Genomic DNA, 24,092 nt, shown 5'->3' with positions numbered 1-24,092 from the left:
TTTTTCAGGAACGGCACAGTGCCTTCCCACATTACACCACCCTGTTAAGACTCGGTTATATAAGCAATATCAGTTACGCAAGCCCTTAACAGGTATAATCTGTCAATTCGGTTGCGAGGTTGGCACGCCTGATGACACCGCGTCGTGCCAGTGCCAGTGCCAGTGCCAGCTGACCGGCTCACCGGCATACTGATGGCTACTCGATCTCGGTCTTGTCACCGACTGTACTGCAGCTTCACAGCCTCACCATCATTCATTGTGTCACCTGAAACAGAAAGTGCTATAAGAATCTATAGTTTAGCAGGCGAGAGCTAATTTCCGCTGTGTACCACATAACCCAAGTCCACGGTGGAGTCAGAGGAATTTCCCCTAAGAGGTAAATCGATCTTCAGCGTCGCTTTCTTGTGGGAGGATCTCAAAATGTACTTTTGTCTCAGATCATAGCTTTGTTGTCTCGACTCACACGCTTAAAATCAACCATCAGACTTGTCAGTAATAGACTTTCAGTAGATACGGACTACCAAATGAAATAGTCACCGATAATGGACCCCAGTTTGTTTAAAATGAAAACTCTTTCAAAAGAAATGCAATAAACAATATTGAGACTAGTCCTTACCATCCAAAAAGTAATGGACTTGTGGAACGACTCTTGAAAAGGAGATACTACTCGACGAAAAAGGAAGTTTGGGAGACGGTACATTAGCTCTCCAAAATGTACTCTTCAGCTACAGAAATTCCCCCCAAAAAACTCACCAGAAAGGCTCCATCTGAAATGTGTTTAGGACGCAGAATGCCTACGGTATTTGACAATATGAAATCTAATCTTAAAAGGAAAATTGAAGCAAAACTTTGGAGAGATCAAACTAGGGATACCCAAAAAGATCCGAGAGTCTTTGAATAGGGAGAAGAATTGTAAATAAAGGATGAATATGGCAGCGGTTGGTCGGCTGGAGTTGTCGGAAATCTGAATGGATTGTACACGTGCGAAGTTCTTGCTGGTGGAATTGTATGAAGGAAGCATACAGACCGATTGAGAAAACGTGTGGGTGCCGTGGATGAAAACAGGCAACGATCCAATATTAATGGCGATGACAATTATTTAGGGGGGAAGGGGAGTGTACGATTGCTATTAATGTCAAATCACATGTTTTATTATCAGCTGATTGTTTGTTGAGAATGTTTACATTTTGAGTTTGTTTCAGTTTTGGGGTAGGGTACGATAAGCAGACCCGGTTTTTTATATCGAAGAATGTAATCATCGATACCTAATATTTGCATCTCAAATCCTAGACTATCAATCGATATAAAAGTATCTGTAGTCCTCAATAACAATCAAATGTTTTAAATTAAAATATGAATTTGATATTTACAGTGATGAAACAAATTATTATAACCAAAAATTAGGAAAAACTGAAGACGACCATATTGGCTCCTCTCACAGTTACAGTTGTTTCTTTCCCACAAATTTCACATAATGGATTTTTCTGTATGAGTCCAACATGTTGAAGCCACATCAAACATTTCTTATCATCTTTCAAGTTCAACGTGTAGTTTTCTAAAATTGACTGCCATTTTTAGTAATCAAATGTTACTTATGTAAAATTGAAATATTACCTTACGTGAAAGTATTTACAGCTGTTTATATAGTTTATTATTTTTTTAAGTTAATTGTTCAAAATAATTAATCAGTATCGATTTATTGTATCGGTGGTTATGATTAAGTAATATCGTTTACCAATTTCGATATAAAAGGCCGGGTCCGCTTATCGTACCCTACCCAAGTTTTGTCTAAATTGATTAATTAAATGTTTGTGGTCTAAAAAGGAGTTATTTTAGTAATTCATTCTAGACATCGTAAGCTAACGAGATAAAGAAACTGGAAGACGCGGTGTACGGTGTTCAGCCAGTCAGTCTACATATTGTTTACTGGCGTTGATTTAACCTTTAATTCAATATAACTTAGGTTTCTCCTAATCAAATTGATTTTTATCCCCAATTTCTCCCAAAACCTAGAGATGGAGACGGTCTTGTAGTGCTGTATCCAATAATACTTTTGTGCACGTAACGTAGCTGTGGTGGAAGGGTTGAGCAATGTGAATGTTGAGTTTAGCTCCAGTTCACATTCCTGTTAGTGCAGCGTCTGGAATGTGACGTCACAGGCTTGACTCCTGGAGTCTGGAGTCACGTTAGTCTGAAGAGATCCAAAAAAAGTCAGCGGCTATGAAGCTCAAAACGAACCCTTTACACCGTTTCGACACATAGACTGGTTTGTTGTACTATGTAGCCTACACAGTTCACACGATGAGTGGAGAGAAACGCTAACTAGTTGTGGTGGCTATGCAACAAGCATTAATGGTTATAAATATCATTAGGCTGATAATGATCTGTTACAACCTGCTGATTGTATAATTGGGGTTTTCGCTTTAAGCGACTTTTCCTTCATCCGACCAAGCTGCAGGTGATCGGTTAAAAGCGTTTACTTGTAATATGAAGAAGGTCCTGGTGGCAATACTGCAATACTTCACTCTACAATTTTCTCATTTAATTGGTGCCACAATCTCAATTTGGAGCAGATCATTTTATTATGCTATAAAAAAGTCAGTTTCTGACTTGGGTAACGTAATAAAAGCAAAGAAGAAAGAAATTTCATTTCTTTCTTATATTGTTATAGATGATTTTGCTATGAAATTTATCTGTCTTGATTGCCGACTGTAGGCTATAGACTAATAAGATACTGACTTTTAAGTGTCCTATTCATTTATTTCAGAGCCGTTCAAGAAAAGAGAGCAAATTATTATCCCGCACTTGTTCCAGACAGAGCAGTGTTCATCTGGAGCACCAAGGACTTAGCCGGCAAGGAACACAAGAACGTGAGGCACAACATCGAGTTCGACCACGCCTCCCACATCTGCTGGAGCCGTAAACAATTATCCCGCACTTGTTGTTCCAGACAGAGCAGTGTTCATCTGGAGCACCAAGGACTTTGCCGGCAAGGAACACAAGAACGTGAGGCACAACATCGAGTTCGACCACGCCTCCCACATCTGCTGGAGCCCTAACCATTTATCCCGTAGTTGTTGTTCCAGACAGAACAGTGTTCATCTGGAGCACCAAGGACTTTGCCGGCAAGGAACACAAGAACGTGAGGCACAACATCGAGTTCGACCACGCCTCCCACATCTGCTGGAGCCCTAACCATTTATCCCGTAGTTGTTGTTCCAGACAGAACAGTGTTCATCTGGAGCACCAAGGACTTTGCCGGCAAGGAACACAAGAACGTGAGGCACAACATCGAGTTCGACCACGCCTCCCACATCTTCTGGAGCCGTAAACAATTATCCCGCACTTGTTGTTCCAGACAGAGCAGTGTTCATCTGGAGCACCAAGGACTTTGCCGGCAAGTAACACAAGAACGTGAGGCACAACATCGAGTTCGACCACGCCTCCCACATCTTCTGGAGCCCTAACTAATTATCTCGCACTTGTTGTTCCAGACAGAGCAGTGTTCATCTGGAGCACCAAGGACTTTGCCGGCAAGGAACACAAGAACGTGAGACACAACATCGAGTTCGACCACGCCTCCTACATCTGCTGGGGTCCTAACTAATTACCCCGCACTTGTTGTTCCAGACAGAGCAGTGTTCATCTGGAACACCAAGGACTTTGCCAGCAAGGAACACAAGAACATGAGGCACAACATCGAGTTCGACCACGCCTCCTACATCTGCTGGAGCCGTAAACAATTATCCCGCACTTGTTGTTCCAGACAGAGCAGTGTTCGTCTGGAGCACCAAGGACTTTGCCAGCAAGGAACACAAGAACGTGAGGCACAACATCGAGTTCGACCACGCCTCCCACATCTGCTGGAGCCCTAACCATTTATCCCGTAGTTGTTGTTCCAGACAGAACAGTGTTCATCTGGAGCACCAAGGACTTTGCCGGCAAGGAACACAAGAACGTGAGGCACAACATCGAGTTCGACCACGCCTCCCACATCTTCTGGAGCCCTAACTAATTATCCCGCACTTGTTGTTCCAGACAGAGCAGTGTTCATCTGGAGCAATAAGGACTTTGCCGGCAAGGAACACAAGAACGTGAAGCACAACATCGAGTTCGACCACGCCTCCTACATCTGCTGGAGCCGTAAACAATTATCCCGCACTTGTGTTCCAGACAGAGCAGTGTTCATCTGGAGCACCAAGGACTTTGCCGGCAAGGAACACAAGAACGTGAGGCACAACATCGAGTTCGACCACGCCTCCTACATCTGCTGGGGTCCTAACTAATTACCCCGCACTTGGTGTTCCAGACAGAGCAGTGTTCATCTGGAGCACCAAGGACTTTGCCGGCAAGGAACACAAGAACGTGAGACACAACATCGAGTTCGACCACGCCTCCCACATCTTCTGGAGCCCTAACTAATTATCCCGCACTTGTTGTTCCAGACAGAGCAGTGTTCATCTGGAGCACCAAGGACTTTGCCGGCAAGTAACACAAGAACGTGAGGCACAACATCGAGTTCGACCACGCCTCCCACATCTTCTGGAGCCCTAACCATTTATCCCGTAGTTGGTGTTCCAGACAGAACAGTGTTCATCTGGAGCACCAAGGACTTTGCCGGCAAGGAACACAAGAACGTGAGACACAACATCGAGTTCGACCACGCCTCCTACATCTGCTGGGGTCCTAACTAATTACCCCGCACTTGTTGTTCCAGACAGAGCAGTGTTCATCTGGAACACCAAGGACTTTGCCAGCAAGGAACACAAGAACATGAGGCACAACATCGAGTTCGACCACGCTTCTCACATCTGCTGGAGCCCTGATTCCAAGGCGTTTGTTATCAACCGGGCAGCCGAGAATGTCCTCGAGGTTTACAAAGTCACGAGAAGAACGGACGGGTGGATCTCTGCAGTATCCAAGGCCATCACATTTCCTAAGGTGACCACATGATTTTCTTTGACACATGATTCATGATCAGTCATAAGAACTATGGTATTGGTACTGACAGTCATATTTTGTGATCCACAGTATGTAAAAAAAGTGGTAATAGTATGGGATTTTTATCATGTGTAAGAATAACCCATAAACAAATAAGCATGAATTTTATAATTACATTGACGAACTGACTGAGTGCCTTTAAAAATATCGGGGAAGTTCCCAAGTTCATGTTAATTAATCTTAAGAGCTGGATGTAGTGGTGGTTATACATTTTAGCTCAATAGGATTAATACTAAAATTCAAACACGTTTATGTCCTTATGTTTAGTCAGAATTGCGGAAGATATATAATCTTAAAGGTAAGCTTTGTTTGAAGTTTATTTTTGACGATGGAAGGATTGTGAAAGATACAGGATTTTTCCAGTCATTTGCCGTCGTTCAGGGAAACAAAAACAGTAACACTACGTTTCGAGATCTGCAATCTGATCTCTTCTTCAGGTAAATTACTAACCTAATACATAATTGCAAACTAGATTAAAATAAACAACTCATACCAAAGTGTTGTGGCACGCCTAAGTCAGAAATCACAACCAAAATGTTTTGTGTCAACTTCACTAACTCTAAAAAATGCAACAATAAAAAAAGTATACACAACATTTTATTTACCCGAAGAAGAGATCAGATTGCAGATCTCGAAACGTAGTGTTACTGATTGTTTAAAGGCATGGTTTGGACGCATCCAAACAAATTTTAGAGCTGTTCAGTAAAAATCTCAAATTGTTGTAAGTTGCTGATTTTCACCATTTCAACTGTTCAAAAGTATCCACATTACAAGAAAAAGTAAAAAGCATTTGGATATGTATTAATTGTGTGTATTATTAAGAATATCTTTGCTACGAGACATCTCCCATACTTGTATGACCAAAAATAAAGGTGTTAAAGTGTTTTAAGTCCATATAGGGTGAAACTCCAGATCTTTTCGCTGCAAAAGGCTCTTGGAAGATATGTAGGGTAAGATGAAGATAGAAGACGTACAATTAATTGGTTTTAACATTTGTTATTAGTTTAAATTGACACTGTTAAGACCCTCCATGAATTTTTAGGTAACAAATTCATTTTATATTAATAGCTGATTTAGTACTTTTATTTTTTCTTTTAAGTAGAAGTGGCTCCGTAAAATATTTGCCTACTAGAACAACAGCATTGAAGATAGAGAGCCACAATTTTTCCTTTTGGGTACAAAATTGATTTTGGATTTCTCCAAAAAAGTGATCATTTTACTTTTTTACCCCAGTAGCTGGGGCAATCAGGATTTGGTTAGATATTTTTTAAATTTAATTTGACAGTAACTTTGCTTTAAGAATCCTTAAAGATTATTTACATTACATTATTAACAATCCTTGAAGATTAAAAAACTAAAAAATTTTAAAACTGTTTTATTATAGGATAGGTATTAAAGTTTTATAATTAGGCCTGAGGAATAATGGCTGAAGATAAGAATGTAAATCTTTACAATATGTGTATAAATAATTACATTCTTTAATCACTTATGACGTTAGAAAAAGCATTATTTTTTTAATTTAATTTAAAAAATTTGCATTTTCTACAGTAAAAATTATAGTAAGCAAATCACATTCTTTGTAACAAAAACATGTCTCTTTAATCTTCTTTCTTTATACATGCTGTAAACATTTTATAATATCTTATCTTCAGCCATTCTTTTTGTGTACCAGATTACAAGATAACCCCAAATACTCTTTAAGTGCCTGCACTTTCTTGTGAAATGACCAAGCATATTTTGTTATGAGTATATCTTTTATCTTCAAGAAAGGCAACTTAAAAATCTGTGATTTTTTTTTTTTGTTAAAAGAAAATTAATACGTGTGAACACCAATTGCACCATCTTAAAGTGTTTCTGTCATAATTTAAATATATTTCAAATTCTACTGAAAAACAACTGATTATACTTTTTTTATTTCCTCCGTATCTTCTCACAGAGTAGCCTTCGTCATCCTCTTCTTACTTAATATAAACTTACTTGCATATTCTCTACTTAATATAAAGACTTTCAGAATTTGTTGAAAAATACTCATTTATTTAATACAGAAATATGTGTTCAATACTGTACTTACTTGCTACATTATAATTTGTTACTAATGAAAAATCTTATTTGTTAACATGTTTATCTATAGAATTTGGGTAATTCTTGAATCATAATTATAATTATTCATTGTGATATAAATATGGATTTTGGAGATGTCCTCATTTGTATATGCTGGAGTGAAACAGGTCACCAAAATTTTATATATTTGGCCATTATCTGTCTGTATGAATCTATATTGGATGCTTAGTTTTATCCGAAATACCCCACAATCTGAAATAATTATATGATGTGCTGTAATTTACTAAAACTGATTAGATAGTGATTACCAGATAATGATAAATGCAGGAATCATATAGCAGATATTAAGATGTTATTTATCATACTTGCTCTAAACTTACCATTTAATAATCCTAGATCATAAATATGTAATCTTTAACAGCCAAGCCTTTAAAACAATAATTTGATTGTATTTTTTTATAACATGATATACTGTTGATACATAAGGATCTGTGAAGATTTACATTTTTATTTACAACCAAATGCAAGTAATTAAACGATTGATTTTTTCCTTTGTTTAAAGGTTGTTGTTGAAATGGAAGGTTTTAATGGATAGTAAGATTTTGGATATTTGCCATCGTTATATGTTACAAAATGTATAACACAATGTATAAAACATCCGATCAGGCCCTCCTGGAGAAATTCAATGCCTTTGTACCAAGGATGGCATAGCACTCCCTTGCTATTGCAGGACAGTCAAAGAGCAGGTGTTCAGCAGTCTCCTGCTGCTCATCACACATTCTACAGAGCGGATCCTCCCGAAGGATGCCGACTCTGTGAAGATGCTTCCTCAGGTGACCATGTCCCGTAATGAGACCCATAACCCGAGAAGACAACAATCTACTTGGTGAGAGAAGGTCAGACGCCACCCTAAGGGGAAGGTGACTGTAGAACCATTCTGCTCATTCTCAGACCCGGATGCTCGCTCCACCTCCTTTCATGTTCATCGTGAATCCACTTCGAGACAGCCCCAAAGGATTCACACCTAGAAATACCGTGAAACGGTGGAGGCCCCTTCATGTTGGACGCTGAGCAGCCCAAGTTGGCCAGGGCATCAGTTCTTTTGTTTCCAAAGATCCCCTCGTGACCAGGAACCAACAAACAATCACATTGTTGATTCTGCCAAAAAAAAAACAACTTGATGGCAATCCCAGACAAGTTTGGAGTTGAACACAAAAAATTATTTGATTCTTCCACTTAATCGCCGAAGCATGAAAATTCCTTCTGAAACTATTTGCAACTGACTCTACATGGTTATCCCAATTTAGATCCGTCTGTATTGTAACACCTAAAAAATTTACTATGGCAAATTCATGACCATGTTTGAAAGAAAATTACACCTAAGTAACTTTTTCTTGTGTATGCCGATGGTACTGCTTCGTCCCTGAATCAATGTTCTGCAGATAACCTTGCTGTCTCAACCTATATTGCCCTTAACATGCCCATCCAGTATTGTTCTGGAAACGATCTTGTTGTAATCCCACCAAAGACTAACCCTATCACTTTTGGAAGGAGAGCACCAGAAGTCCCAGCTATTCCTGATGCCAGTATTGTTGCCCAGTTCAAATTCCTTGGAATAACAATAGATACAGACCTAAATTTGACTAATCGTGTGAACAACCTTATTAAAAAAACTCAACACTAGTCACCTTGCTATAAAACAGATAATTTCCCTCAGTAGTTTACAAACAGCAAAAATAACTTACCTCTCCCTTTTAAAATCCCACCTCCGATATGGTCTACCTGCTTGAGGCGGAAACTTCTGCTGCAGATCTTCAACGATTACTTATCATACAAAAGATAAGTATTAGGACACTGGCTGGCCTCCAACCTCTTGAAAGCTGTTGAGAAGTCTTCAAATCTCTGAAGATTCTCACTATTATTTCACTTTAGATTATTGAAACCTCCAACCTCCAAGTTCACATCTTCTGAGGCTATACGAGCGGAAACCTTCATACATGGGAATGAAGCTCTACAACCTGCCACCACCCTAACTGTTGCCCAAAAGATAAAGGAACTGAAGACAGCTCTACATGTATGGCTTGTACATCGACCATTCTATACGCTTGAAGAGTTGCTTCAAAAAACTTTATTTCCCTGATTTTGTATTTTTCTTTGACACTATTTGTAATCTTGAAGATTGTAAAAAAAGATATTCTCATCGATAACGCCTTGAGATATTAGTAAATTACAATTATTTGATGAGAATTTCATCAAAATCAAATGATTTTTATAATTTCTTATCACAGTTCAAATTACGCTTTATCAAAAATTGATTTTTTTAAAGTTTCTAAAGAGAATGTTGGGGATGTTTGGTTTTTGCCATTTTTAGTAAGCTTCTCAAGGAATATTTGTTATATTTTTTAAAACAATTGTAATAAAAATCTTATAAAAACTTAATTATTCATTAGGTGAAAAACTCGGGGTGTAACGATTTTATTTACCCCATGCTAGATATGATAACAATCAGTCATCACAAGGCACTTTGCAGTACATCCATACATGTACAGGCAAACATTTCTAAAACTACTTTTCTTGACTCAAGGATCAATAAACATTTCTAAGAAAAACTAAAATTCAGATTTTTTCATAATATTGCTGTCTTCTATAACCCTTCTATATGTGGGGATAAAGGAATAGTAGAAATTTGTGTGAAGTTGTATAATTACAAAGAGAGATCGTGTAAAAACGGATTTATTGTTTTATTATTTTTTACTGAAACCATTAAAACTTGTTATGTATTTTTTATTCTTTAGCCAACTGCAAGAAGAATAACAACGTCAATACTCTAAAATCAAAGATTTGAGGCCATGAGATTTGACCGGGATATTTCCAGTTTTTTTTACTGGAATAATAAATGTTGACTTTAAAATTATAGTTACACTATACATAATGTGAATTCATGTTTTTGTGTAAACTCTGTATTAAATGTTGTGATTTTACAATTTTAACACTTGAAATTTAACTAAAAGTTTTTACTATTTCGTCATTCTTGTTATGTTGATAAATATTTCATAATTATTGTCATATTTTTCTGTGTATTAACTAATGTGTCATATGGTACTTAAAATTATGAAAATAAACTTTGATATTTTGGAAAAAGTTTACTTTTTTCAATAAATTACTACTAACTTACGGGGCACCAAAATCTCGTGTGGGGCGCAATCCTCATGTTCCAAACCAGCTACCAGAAACTGGCATTTAAAATGGTTCAAATAATATAAAAATAATCTCTTAGTATATTTAACTAAACAAAAGCAGTTGTATAGTTACAGTATACAGTATTGATATTACTCCTATGTAAGACATTATAACTATCAGTTTTATAATACGACTTTATGGTCAGTTTTATGTTATTATTGTAAATACTGCGCAGTATGTTTAATAGTAATTTTCCTCAATTCTACCATTTTTATTAAATCATATACCAATGATTATAATTATATTTCAACATCATTGTTAGTTCTTAAAACCGATCAACTCTTTAAATATTTCATAATTTCATAACAACAAGTAAAAATATTAAAATCATGTTAACGTAAAATTTAATAAGTAAATATGTGGCAAAAAATAATGTAAAGAGCTGTGTGTGTGTGTATTGTAAACTATACGACCTTTTACAGTACAACTATTATTTTATATTTGATAAGGTAATGGCAAAATATATACAATGTATCAGAGACTTGTTTTTGTAGTTAATATATTAATATATCCATTTTTAAAATATAAAATGTTCAGTTAAATCTAAATATAATATTTAGTTATTATCAAACTAAGTATTACAATGTTTCAAGATATGAAAACTTATCCAGATGTTCAATGTCAAACCAGTGTGCCAAATTTGGCAAAAACCTTCCTGTTTTGGTAATGGCCGAAACCTAAACACACAACAGGGCCTTTTTAACATTTTAGTCAAAACCTCTCAAAAACTCGGGTGATCCGGAAACAAATATTTAAATTGAAAACCACAATTTTATTTTTTATACAGGTACATTATAGTGTACTTGGGTCCTTCCCCCAATAAAATTAAAAAAGGACAGGAAATAAAAACCTTATCTAATTTATGGCTGTACAAAAATCCCCACTGGATATAAATTTGTGTTATCATCGAAGGAGGAGCTTTTCTTATTGGAATACAAACTGTTGCTGTAAAAGAAATACACAATTGTGCAATCATTTAAAATTTATTTTACAGGGCCTTTCATCATCCAAGACTCCTAACGATGGATCTTCTTGGATGCTGAAAGACTTCTTGAAATAAATTTTAAATTATTGTGTATTTCTTTTACAGCCATAATAATTGTGTAATCATGTTTTGAAAACTTATAATACTAAAGAAAAGAAATTACTTTTAAACTAAAATTATGTTTCACAATATGTGACATTGTTTGTTATTATGTACAATTATAATAAAAACGGATATACTGTACTAGAAAGAGTCTTTAATGAAAGAATAATCCACAAATAAAATTCTAATTCAGTCAAATAATTAATTGTGTAATACTGATTGGAGTGTTAGTAACATAACTGATTCACTATTGATTAGCAGTTCTAAAAATAGAACAGATGTTGTTTTTGTTTATATTGCGACCAAACACACACACAGTTAACAAGTTGTAAATAGAACATTTTTTTATCGCAAGCAGAGTTATAAAATTTTGCCATACAATTATTATTGTTCTTTATATTTTTATAAATACTGTGACGTATTTAAAACAATTTGTACTATCGTCTTTATAATGAATTGGTGGAAGTTTATCAGAACTAATTGGAAATTTAATGACAAATTAACGTAATATAAAGTTTTTATAATTACTGATTATTGTTTACATTGTTAATAGGACAGGTAAATCATATTATAAGGTATGAAAAAATCATACTTCTAAAAAAAAATTTCTTTTAAAAACAATAGTTTCTTTAAATGCTTTTCTTGTAAATTTAACAATTTTAGTCTATCTTTCCAGTGCTCCCCCCTCCTCCTCAAGTTGTTGATATGTGATAAGGTGTGATAGGGTTCCACATGTATCAGGAAAATATAGGTTTGTTTATTACCAGTGTTTGTAAGCAGGCTTTGATTACATCCATATCTTCACACACACACACACAATGGAACGTGTCAGGTATCAGTTTATAATACAAAACACTGGTATCACAGTGATTGTGGTAACACTAAACATTCAGCCAAACATGACTTACCAAACGCTGGTAGTTGGAACTTATCAGTTTTACAGCTAAGTTAAATATCACAACAATGAGAATCAACCCTTTCTACCATTCATATGTGTAGAATTACAACATATTGTAATTTGCCATAAACTGGAAATTTTGTTTTACGGGGTAATGCTCCTGAATTATATACAACAATTAATTGGCATCTAAAAGTTACTCATTAAATTTAAAAAAATACAAGTTTTTTTTAATGTTATTTCTTGTTTCTAATTTTACTATTTTATTATCTATCTGTACATTATCTATATATATAAAAATGAAACTGTTCGTGTGTAACAGCATCACTCACAAACGGCTGGACGGATTCGCCTAATTTTTTTTTTAATTTGTTCGTCTTGATCTGTAGAAGGTTATAGGATACTTTTTATCCCTTTCCCGATTCAGGATTCCGCCCCACTGGTTACAGAAATACCCGTAAGAAATGCATTGCAGCAAACATATGTTATTAAGTGAAAGAGTCTTTTCAAATTTTTAATCAGCTGTTCTTTGTAAACATATATAATGCGACAAAAAATTGTTGTTATTTTTGACAGTAACTAAGTAAACATAAATATTTTTGACGTTTCTATGTAAACAAACATTTTTTGACATTTACAACGTGTCACAAATGTTTGAATTTAAGAGACTTCAGTTCCCCGTTCGACTTGCGTTCGCAATGACGATTAATGAGGTACAAGGACAACCACTTAACGTCGCAGGAATCCATCTGGAAACCCTCATGTTTCTCGCACGGTCAATTATACGTCGCTTGCTCAAGAGTCGGAAACCCGAAGAACCTTTATATTTATGCTCCAAATAATACAACTAATAACGTTGTTTACCAAAACGCATTAAAATAAACAAAAAACTTTTATAATAGATTTTATGATATGCTACGATGTATTAGTAGAGCAATAAATTAATTGGAAAAACGTATAATAAAATTAGTATTTCTTTTCGATGCTTGATTGATGTAGCCCTCTCTACTGCCACGCGAGCGGAGCCGCGGGTTTAGGCTAGTTTCTTATAAAACGTAATTTCTTTTCCTAAATTAAATTGAACTTTACATTTTTTAATATATGAGTATTTCCTCACTGCGGGAATAACATTTTCTGTTTGATTAATGCATGTTTTGTTGTGAATTAAAAAAAGTATATTACATGTGATACCACTTACATTTAGCTTCATTTTGTGGTTTACTCTTCTTCAACAAATAGTCTTCAATAAACTAAAATAAAAACTATAACTTTTTAAATTATAGTTTATTCGTAGCCTATCATGTGCTTAATAGAATCGTTCAAATGCATTTATTTTTAAAATCTTGTTCAAACATTACAAGAATAAGAATAAATTAGGCAAAACAGATTTGAAAATGTGATAGAGAACATGACTAATTTTTAAGGATTTCTTAATAAGAGTGTAATTATAAATATCTTGACAGGATCTTCATATACTTTAAAAATGTGTTACTTTTTACAGCCAATAGTCAAGTATTGTTTAAACTTCAAAGAGTAACAAAGCGTTTGTTACATACTGAAGTCTGTTTAGTTTTCATTTAAATACATTTTTGCTCAAACAAGTAATTAAAATAGGGTAGATTATTTTATCCAGATGCATAACAAAGATTAAAAATAGTTGTGACAAAATACTATTTAGTAATATGCTATTGAAATAATTTTTGATCTATCACATCATATCAAAAGAACTTACCCGATGTAAAAACAAGCCTATCTTATTTTAAAACAAATTAAGTTAGAAACTTTTACTTCAGTAAATATAGAGAGATTTGTAGAAACCTAAAAGGATCTTGAAAGACCTAACACAAAGTATCTCGGAATAGTGATAGATGAGAATCTGACCTGGCGAACTCATATTGACCAACTCTGTAAAAAACTGAGCTCAGGAACATATGTAATCAGACGAACCGAACAAACAAGTGGGATAAAAACATCCAAAATTGCATATTTTGCACTTTTTGAATCCCATATAAGTTATGACCTGGCAATATGGGGTGGAACAACAAGCTCAAATCTGGAAAGAGTGCTTATACAACAGAAACGAGCGATTAGGAGCCTTGCAGGGTTAAACTACCAAGATAGCTGTCGAGAATCTTTCAAAGAACTTAAAATATTAACTAGTAGCACTGTACATAAGAGAAATCATCTTGTATGCAGTAAAAACCAACCAAGACAGACACAGATACCTACATCAACATAACACGAGAAACGCAATAGATTTCTCACTCCCAACTCACCACTTGAGTCTTTATGAAAGGAAGCCTAGCTACAGAGGAGCCTTGTTCTACAAACAATATGCCTGGACACCTCAAGAAAGTATCTGGACAACGACTGAGTAGACAACTAACAGCATGGCTGGAAGACAGACACTTCTACTCAGTGAAAGAATTCCTGGAGAGAGCCCTTGACTAAATGAAGACCACATAATGAATTTACAAACACTGACTATTACACTCATTTATAACATTAACACTTCTTCTTGACCTTTGTTCTGTTCTCTAAGAATATGTACAATTAATAAAGATTAAATGAAAGGACGCTGTGAGATCCTAAAAGGGCCTTTTGGGGAGCATGGCAATTTTGGCCCCTTTATAAATAATTATAATTATAAATCTGAACCCTTGAAGTATGATAATTCATTGAAAAGTGATAGAAAGGTGTACCACACCTCATACCCCAAAAGAAAAATAACCCCATAACAGTTGAAGAATGTTGAAGACTAGAGGTATGTATTATTTTTTTTCAAAATGGTGATCTTTGAGATTTTAACCTAATGTATAAATTCATTAATGTAACTCTTGAGTAAATTACTTTGAAATGTAGTACAAACACCTCTATCCAGTCATTAATGATTATTTGTACTTTGAATGATAACTTATGAGCTGGAAGCAAATGGAAATAATTTTGAATGTGTGTTATTGATAAAAAATATGTATTGCTACCAGTTTAATATTGTTGATAGTTAAAATAATAAAGAAACATGCTTTAAAGGTTTTAAGTAAATTTTAATAAGCCACCATTTTGGATGGTGTCAACAAAGAGACCTTAAGTTTCACCATTATTTTTCTAATTGTACCTTTAAAATTATGTATAAGTTAGGGGTTCATATTCAATAATTCTTATCTTGCCTTTTCCTTACTTCTATTTATATACTTATGGAGCAAAATTGGAAAGTTAAATAGTACTGTATAAATAAAAGTTTCAATTTGTTACCATTTAAAATAAAATGATGAGGGGGAAAGACTTTGTGTATACCTGCTGTATCTTGTAATCTATCAATTAATCCAAGTCTCACAGGATCAGTTTTAAAATGTGTGTATAAAATAATGTTTTGACGCATTATAATAAATAAATACCAAAGACAACACAACAGGTTGTTGCCAGTTGTACCATTCCGCTCGGATATTATCATGGAATGTCTTCTAACGAGGGACACGGGTGCCCAAGTATAGAGGCACTATGCAGAATCATGAGTTTATTGCCTCATAAAGTAATTTCTCCTCTACACTTATGGTGCCACCAAGGTCAGCATGTCTGAACATGTTGGACCTCGCACTCCAGTGTCTGATGATTCTCATTTACAGATAAGCAAATTGCGAGTCTAGTTCTGTCTTGTTCAGAACGGTATCGGTTCTAAGGTTTATCAAGTCGGTGAAAACATTTATACCAATAAAATTTACAATACCGAGTACAGATATTTTTATGACAGCCAAGGAAGATCATGTAAAGATGAAATAGTTTAAAAATACAAAATTGAGTTTAAAGCTCTGAAGATCACCTGAGATACTAGTTTAGGTTGTTCAGATATTCAACAAATATCATGGGAGTTCTATGAGGATAAGTTTTTTAGTAAAATGAACACACGTAGTGTGAAGTAATCTCAGCTTGCAGCTTAGAAATAACATTTTTGCAAGCATATATCACAGAGTACACGTTCATCCTTTTTGTATTTAAAAATCAAATTTCTTAAAATGCTTTTATAATGAATAAATATTTAAATGATAACAAAATTAACAATTAAATTATAAAACATTAGTAAAATATATTAATTTATCTACAATCTGATTTTGTATACAATTTATGTTTTAATTTAATGTTTTTTAGTGTTTGTAACAAGTTGAGACATCATCATTTACTGTGGTATGGTGTTATGTAACAACATAAGAATACAATAAAAAAAAACCATAGCTTTTTTTTAAGAGATTAGCGTAACTTATGGAGTTTTATGATCTCGAACTTGAAACTTGCCTGATGTTCCTAGCCGACAGAAAGAGACTGGCATTTAAAATGGTTCAAATACAATCAAAATAATGTCCCTATATCTTAGCCAGACAGAAGCAATAATATAATTATTAATATATTGGACTTCCTATTGGAGTGTAAGATATTATTTTTATCATTTTTATAATCCAAATTTTATTGTGAAATTTATGTTATTATTGCAAATACTGTGCAACATGGTTGATAGTAATTTTTATCAACTCTGTTAAAATTTCTTCTAGGTCATATTCCAGTGATTATAATTATATTGCTGAACCGTTGTTATTGTTTTTAATCAATAAACTTTAAGTAATACATATTTTTTATGGCAACCAGTAAAATAACATAAAAATAAAAATATTTAAAAAGTGAGCTGTGTAAAAGTTTACCAGAAAAACATTTAAATAACGGTGCGAATTTATAATAATAACGCACATATACATATATAGGATGGAATAGTGTGTAACATTTATTGCATTTTTATTGTCTTGTTTAAGTTTTTAGGTAGCAGTGGGTTCACCATTAACGCGAATATATTGTTGATCTTTTTTCTCTCTCACTCGTAAGCCCACATTATAGGTTAATGAAGAAGTTGCTTAATTAATTGGGTCCTGAAATTAACATTTAGTGTGTGATTTAAGGAGTACCTGTAGATCAAAACACATTTTAAAAATACAGTGTTATTACATTTTACCAGCTTCTTCTTATTGGAAACTAAATGCTCAATATATGATCAAACACTCCAATAAATGAAAAATTTTTATTTTGTGAGGCCTTTCGTGCTCAATGAACACATCGTCAGACCCACATAACTGAAATAAAAGTAAAGTAATAATTAATTGTGACAACTGTAATTTAAAATATATTGGCCAAACAAAAAGGAAAATAAAAAAGAGATTAAAGGAACATAAAGCATGTCTGAAACAAGAGGATGATCGGCCATGGCTAAACATGCACTTCATACTGGACACTGCTTTTCACAAGTCAAACTATTAAAAGAAATCAAAAACAACAAATTCCTCGATGCTTACGAAACTATTTTTATGCAGAAGAACCAAAATTATTTAGTAAATAATGAGCCTGGACCTCTACAAAATTCACTGTTACTGCCTTTAATTTAATTAAATATTAATTTTTACATATACTGTACAGTAGACATACTTCCTGGCCTTTAAAATCTTATCTCTTTGTATTTTTCAAGACATATGTTTTTATTTAAGTCTAAATTGTATTATTACTTTACTTTTATTTCAGTTATGTGGATCTGATGATGTGTTCATTGAGCACGAAAGGCCTTACAAAATAAAAATTTTTCATTTATTGGAGTGTTTGATCATATATTGAGCATTTAGTTTCCAATAAGAAGAAGCTGGTAAAATGTAATAACACTGTATTTTTAAAATGTGTTTTGATCTACAGGTACTCCTTAAATCACACACTAAATGTTTGTTCTCTCTCTTACTAACAGCACTCCTTAATCAATAACTTAGAACTAATGATTATTTTGACGATTCAATGCATGAAAGTATGTAACCTATACATTTTTATTTCAGTCTGATTCTGGGTGTGCTTGTATAAATCCTACATTATGTGCTTGCAGCTTGAGCAATCCAATTTATTCTTAGGCGTGACGCGTTTCGCTTGATCTCAGCATTGTCAAACACACACTGAAATAAGTAAAAAACGCACAGTGTAGGCCTTAAACACATAAACACATGATATAAAATAAATGAATTAAAAGTTCACCTAGGCAGAATGGTAATCTATACCATTAATAGATAATACAGAACTGTAATGGTCTAAAAATAATTCATCATCACACAATATTGTCTGGTGACGCACTACTATGGCAGTATAGTGAATAGTTGTTACCATTGATTGTTTGAAATCTTCCATTGTTAAAAATTATTGTATATTGTTCACTGGACAAATGATTCATTATCTCTGACTGCATTTGTCGATATGGATTTAGCCTTTCAGGGAATTTATCAGCAGGGTTTTTCTCAAAGCCTGCAACAGTCATCGGGGCTTTCGAGTACATTTAACACGCTTACGTTATTTTTATTATTGATCAATCAATTGTAACTTTCTAAAATGACCTTATATAGTGATGTTGTTTGGTCTGTTCGGTTTCCTTCGAACATCTCGGAACACTGAGACATGACAGCTGCATCGAGCGAGACACGGACAACTGCACATCATCTGATGTTTGGCAGACCTGTCAGAACACACTTGTTTCTACTCTGTGCACTGAAACAAAGCAATTAGCCGCTGTGTACAGAGAGTTCAAGGTCAATCACATGATACGTGCTAGAGACACTCTGGCCCAAAGTGCAACTGGGGTTTTGGCAAAATAATTTTGAAACAAGGGGTGATTTAATTTACAAACTTGAGATGAACAAACAGGATCATTTGAGAACACAGATGCATAGACAAAATATTTATATCTACTTCCTGTAACTTCTTCGTTCAATAAGAGAGATGTTATTAGTTTAAAATATTTAATTTTCATAGATAAAAAATTTTTATACAGTACCATGAATAGGTTTTTATGTTTAATTTTGATGATATAAATTTTCTTCTGCTTGTATATGATGTTTTATTAAATATTTTGTGATATGTAAATAGCCTACTTTATAACAAAAATTTTGTGCACAGCTAACCCACAAAGCGGGTGTGTATGCACTCTAATAAGTAATATAATTTTATAGTTTTTATGGTATAATACTCTTTTGTAATCCATATTCCTCTTTAACAACATCCTTTCCCCCTCCCCCCTCTCTCTCCCCCTCCCTCCCTCCCTCAACCTCCTCACACCCTGAAGGACATTTCTTTGTATCCACAGCCAATACTCTTTGGTTATCCATATCCCTCTTTAACAACATTCTAAATTCTTTCATCTCTCTCTCTCCTTCCCCCCCTCTCTCTCTCCTCTCCCCCCTCTCCTCCCCTTTCTCCCCCTCCCACCTTCTGGGTACTTAAAGGAAGGCTTATTCCACCTCAGCTTTCAACCCTTCCCAGAACACATCCACCAAAGTAACACTGTCGTGGAATCTTTTTTCTCCACTAGACTGTGTTGGGAAACTTTTGTCAATAATCTACCCAAACTGTCTATTGACAATTTATTAGTATCTTATCAAATAAATGGTTGGGGGGAGTGTGGCTTTGGGAAACAAAAATAAGCCACTCTCTCGATGTTGCAGGCCCTTGTTTCTGTGTGTTATCAATGGTGGCATCGTACATCTTCAAATATTGACTCCACCTGCAGCAAATATTGCATATCTACTAATAATTTTATCACTGCATTCAACAACTTTTATCACTTAAGTGTTGAACTCGTATGGCCCTGAAATTATTGTGCTATAAACCCTTTTGAATAATGATAATGATTATTTATTGCATGACATTATGTACAGATGCACAGTCATAAAATATTTTTTTGAATACATGCAATTACTGATATTTGCTCGATGAATCCTCCATGTAAAGTTTCCTCCCAACTAAGTGGTTTGTCGTTTTCTTCTGCCATTTTAAAATATTTTATTTCTAGTTATTTTTATTTTTTGGGACTCTAACTCGCCTCTACACCCTGAAAGATACAGACAGAAGTTTCACAGACCTGAAGCTGGTCTGTGAAACTTGACCAGTGGAACTGTCAAAAGTGAAATATCCAAAATAGACCTGAATTTCAGTTCTTTAACAGTTGAAAATTCTTAGTTGAGCTCTTATCGTACGCTGAGTCACTGTCACTGCACTGCTCATGCCTATTTCACGTTCCACAGATATTGGCCAAGTCAGTATTAAAAAATGCAACCTGTTAAATGTACTTTCAACCCCAAAAAATCTGTTTACCATGTCAAAATCCTTGAAGTTGCCATAAATGTCTGTGATGCTAAATTTTCCTAAATTTATAACCTGTAATAACTTTGTCTTGTTCGATGTTGGAGACGATGCAACAAGTCTTGCATCAAGTTACACCTTGAAGGATGGGAAATTTGATAAGATAAGATTAATAATAGCTACATATAACATTAATATTTTTTTAAAGGGTATATAGAGAGAAAACAATATGTACTCTAATGTAAAGATTAGTATGCAGTAGGATTAACTTCAATACACGCAACAGAATGCAATCAAATCTTAAATATTTAATATAGGGCGTCCATCAAGGATTTATTCTATGACCTGTTTTTTTCCTGTATTATTTGAAGGGACTTCCCCAAATTATTGATGACCCAAATAATTCGATCTTTCTCTATGAGGATGACACTGATGTTGTAACAACTGGATATGATCAGATGTTGAAGATAACTAACTGTTGCTAATTACATTTTACAAGTCAAACTTTTTTGACAGAAAAAACTTACTTTTAGAGAAATCAATTCATGAAATATTCTATACTGCACACTTCATTTTGTAAAACTTTGAATTTTTATATTAAGTTTTGTCCTGCTGCAATCTTAATTTGTATTTTTAGGAGGTGAAAACTTGGACTTTCTATGGGTATCCGTGGTTTTAGTTGCACTTTGTTCACAAAATCAAAATTTTTTTTTCTCACAAAAATGTGTATTTATGCAAATATGGTTTATGCCATTTTTAACAATTTAATTTGTTGTAAGTGATAACATATTAACTTTTCAAGAATTTTTCTTTCTACACTTTTTTTTAAATACTATGTAATAGGTCGATACCCTCCGATTTTAATCCTTAGGAAGTCACAATATTTTTTGTGTGTAATAAACAGAAAGCAGATTTATATTTTATAACCTGAAAATATTCATTCCTTGTCCAGATAAATAATTTTAAGTTTTATATACTGCAATGATTATTTATTACCTGTTTTATGTTTGTGTGTGTTTCAAGTCCTTATCATAACCTCCAAACATTAGTTTCAGTTTCTTTTCATCGTGCAAGATAGATTTTGCTCTTTAAATGCTTTAAATGGTAAGATCTACAAACTGTAGAGCTTACCATATGAAAATAGTGGTAAAAATTTAATAAATTTTAAACATATTAGAGTTTTGAGATAGGGTACATGCAGGGAGGAGCAAGGATTTTTTATTCCAAAATAGTTTATTTAAAGTTTCTTTTTAGCTTGGTAATTGTTTAGCAAAGAAAATAAACCATTAAAGAAACCACTTGGTACAGGAACATAATTTGACCAGTTGGGTTACTCTGAATAAGTTTATTAATTTTTAGCAATATGATTATAATAATGTTATCTCTTTGCCATGTTGTAATCTTAAAATAAACAATTATTATGATAAGTTTTGTTTATCTGATTACTACTAAGCAGATAAGGTTATTTTTCATTTCTATTTTTAATAGTCTCTCACCCTTTGATTGTCAAAAAGCATATTTTGTCAAAACTAAGAATTTCCAAAGAATTTGTTGCAAATTTATCAACCACTATTTAAAATAATAATAGCCATTTTTCTGTTTACATTAAATAAACAACGTCAGAATATGGCACAGAGAATCAAACCAAATACAGTTACTTGACTGTAGCTCTGTGCTCTGTGCCAGGTACATTAGTTCTCACTGGAATACTGGTTTCAGTTGTCTTTTTATACAAATTAAAATTAAATATGTTTAATATCAATGTTTAGATAGTGTCCGAATAGTGGGGTGTAAGTGGTAAAAATTTAGTAGAAATAACTAAACCATTTTATGAAACAATGGTTTTTTGGCTATTAAAAAATCACAATTTGTGAAACTTAAAAAGAATTTCAATAAAAATAGTCTTGTAGGTATTCATAAATTTTTAAATTTTCATACCAAATTTTAACCATTTGCAAAGTTCTATTAAGGTTTCGTTTGTACTTTACCTAAAATTGTGATGGATTTTTTTAAACTTTCCATTAACAATATCAAGAAAAGCAGTTTGTGCCATTTTGTTAATCACCTATTGGGCATTAAATTAATTGTTATTATACTAATTGTTTGAATTTAATCAAAATCGACTCTAGAGAGTTTCGGAAATTTTGTTTTTAGACAAAAAACATAATCTGTGAGGTATAATAAATGAAAATTATTTAAATCATTAGAAATATAAGTAAATTATTGTTTATTGTCATTACTTTAATTGTTATTATACTAATTGTTTGAATGTAATCAAAATACACATTGGAAAGTTTAAAAAATTTAGTTTGTAAACTAAAAACATGATCTGTTAGGTAATCTGTTAGTAAATGAAAAATTATACTAAACGTTAGAAATATAATTCAATTATTGTAATTTTAAAGTACATTCACATGACAAAAATGGATAAAATGAGTCTAAATATTATCCTCACTTAATTTTCTGCATTTATAAATGGGCATTTTTGAAAAATTATTTTTTTTGACTATACTATGGAGATCCAAAATTAATAGGTCTAATAATAACAAAAATTTATTCTTTTATTATCATAAGTTGATACAATCTTTAAATAACACGTACGAGTAATGGCAGAAGTTTCAAAATTAATCATGAGGGTTTTTAAATAAAATTTGAACTGGTAAATAACTCAGAATTACATAAAAATGTATTGTTTGGTTATTTTATAGAATGTTTTATAAGACATCAAATATGTGTTAGAAATTGTTTACCTGAAGAAGAGATCAGATTGTAGATCTCGAAACATAGTGTTAATTATTTTTTGTATCACTGAACAATGGCAAATGTCCGGGAAAAATCTTGTTTCCTTCATAATCCTTCCATTGCCAAAAACAAACTTCAAATAAAGAAATATGAACATACACATTTTTTTGTACCAATGAAAAGGTAAGTTAAGTCATTATTGAAGTTAAGTTTCTTCTTTTCGTGTAGGATCTATTGCAAGCTGTGTGTTCTCAGAATAGAGACATAACTTCAGTAGAGAATCTCTTTTTAAAATTATTTTAAAAATAATTTTCTCTCCAGGTAAGTAACAACCAAAATCTCATATTGATGTCAGTTTTAGATTTTGAGTAATTAAAAACAACTCTAGAACATTCTGTATATTCAATACAAATTTATTTAAATTTAAAATTCAACTCCCTCTGTATAGTTTTTCTTGAAACATATATAATTTGTAATTTAAAACAGAAGATAATTTAGTTACGTAATGTTTCTTATGTTGGGTAGGATAAGTATCCGTTTGGTTTTGTTTCCTTGTAAGATAATAGGACAAATCTCGCTGTAGCTGTTAGGATATTATTAATATAATTAACGAGACTTGTTAAAACTTGTTAAAATAATTGGCTAGCAACAAAAGCTGCATTGTGAAAATTTTTTACTTACCTTTTTATTCAACTTCACTTTGATGTTATGAAGTTTCAGCACAAGAACCGCACACAAATTTAGTCTCAAGACCGTAGCTTTTGTCTAGAATCTCCATAGACACAATTTGTGTACACTTCTTGCCTGCACTCGATATTGATCCAAAACTGGATGCGCCACAAACTCGACCAGTTTTCAAGCTATAAATTGAATGGATAGTAAAATCAACTTCACGATCCATTTCCACTCTACAATCCAAGACAC

The 24,092-nt window shown here is 33.4% G+C and overlaps 1 protein-coding gene across 1 annotated transcript in view; it reads left to right on the top strand.

The window, feature by feature from the left end:
• The first annotated feature begins 4,643 nt into the window (after window positions 1–4,643).
• Window positions 4,644–24,092, top strand: part of LOC124367285 (transducin beta-like protein 2) — a 62,214-nt gene continuing 42,765 nt past the window's right edge. Inside the window, exon 1 of the mRNA XM_046823999.1 lies at window positions 4,644–4,941. Coding sequence (XP_046679955.1) covers window positions 4,774–4,941 — 168 coding nt within the window. The 5' untranslated portion in view covers window positions 4,644–4,773. The remainder of the gene's footprint in view (window positions 4,942–24,092) is intronic.

This window comes from Homalodisca vitripennis, chromosome 8, assembly GCF_021130785.1.
Source record: "Homalodisca vitripennis isolate AUS2020 chromosome 8, UT_GWSS_2.1, whole genome shotgun sequence".
NCBI classification, from domain to species: domain Eukaryota; kingdom Metazoa; phylum Arthropoda; class Insecta; order Hemiptera; family Cicadellidae; genus Homalodisca; species Homalodisca vitripennis.
The sequence above is the reverse complement of the archived record's forward strand: the minus strand, read 5'-3'. Positions and strand labels throughout refer to the sequence as shown.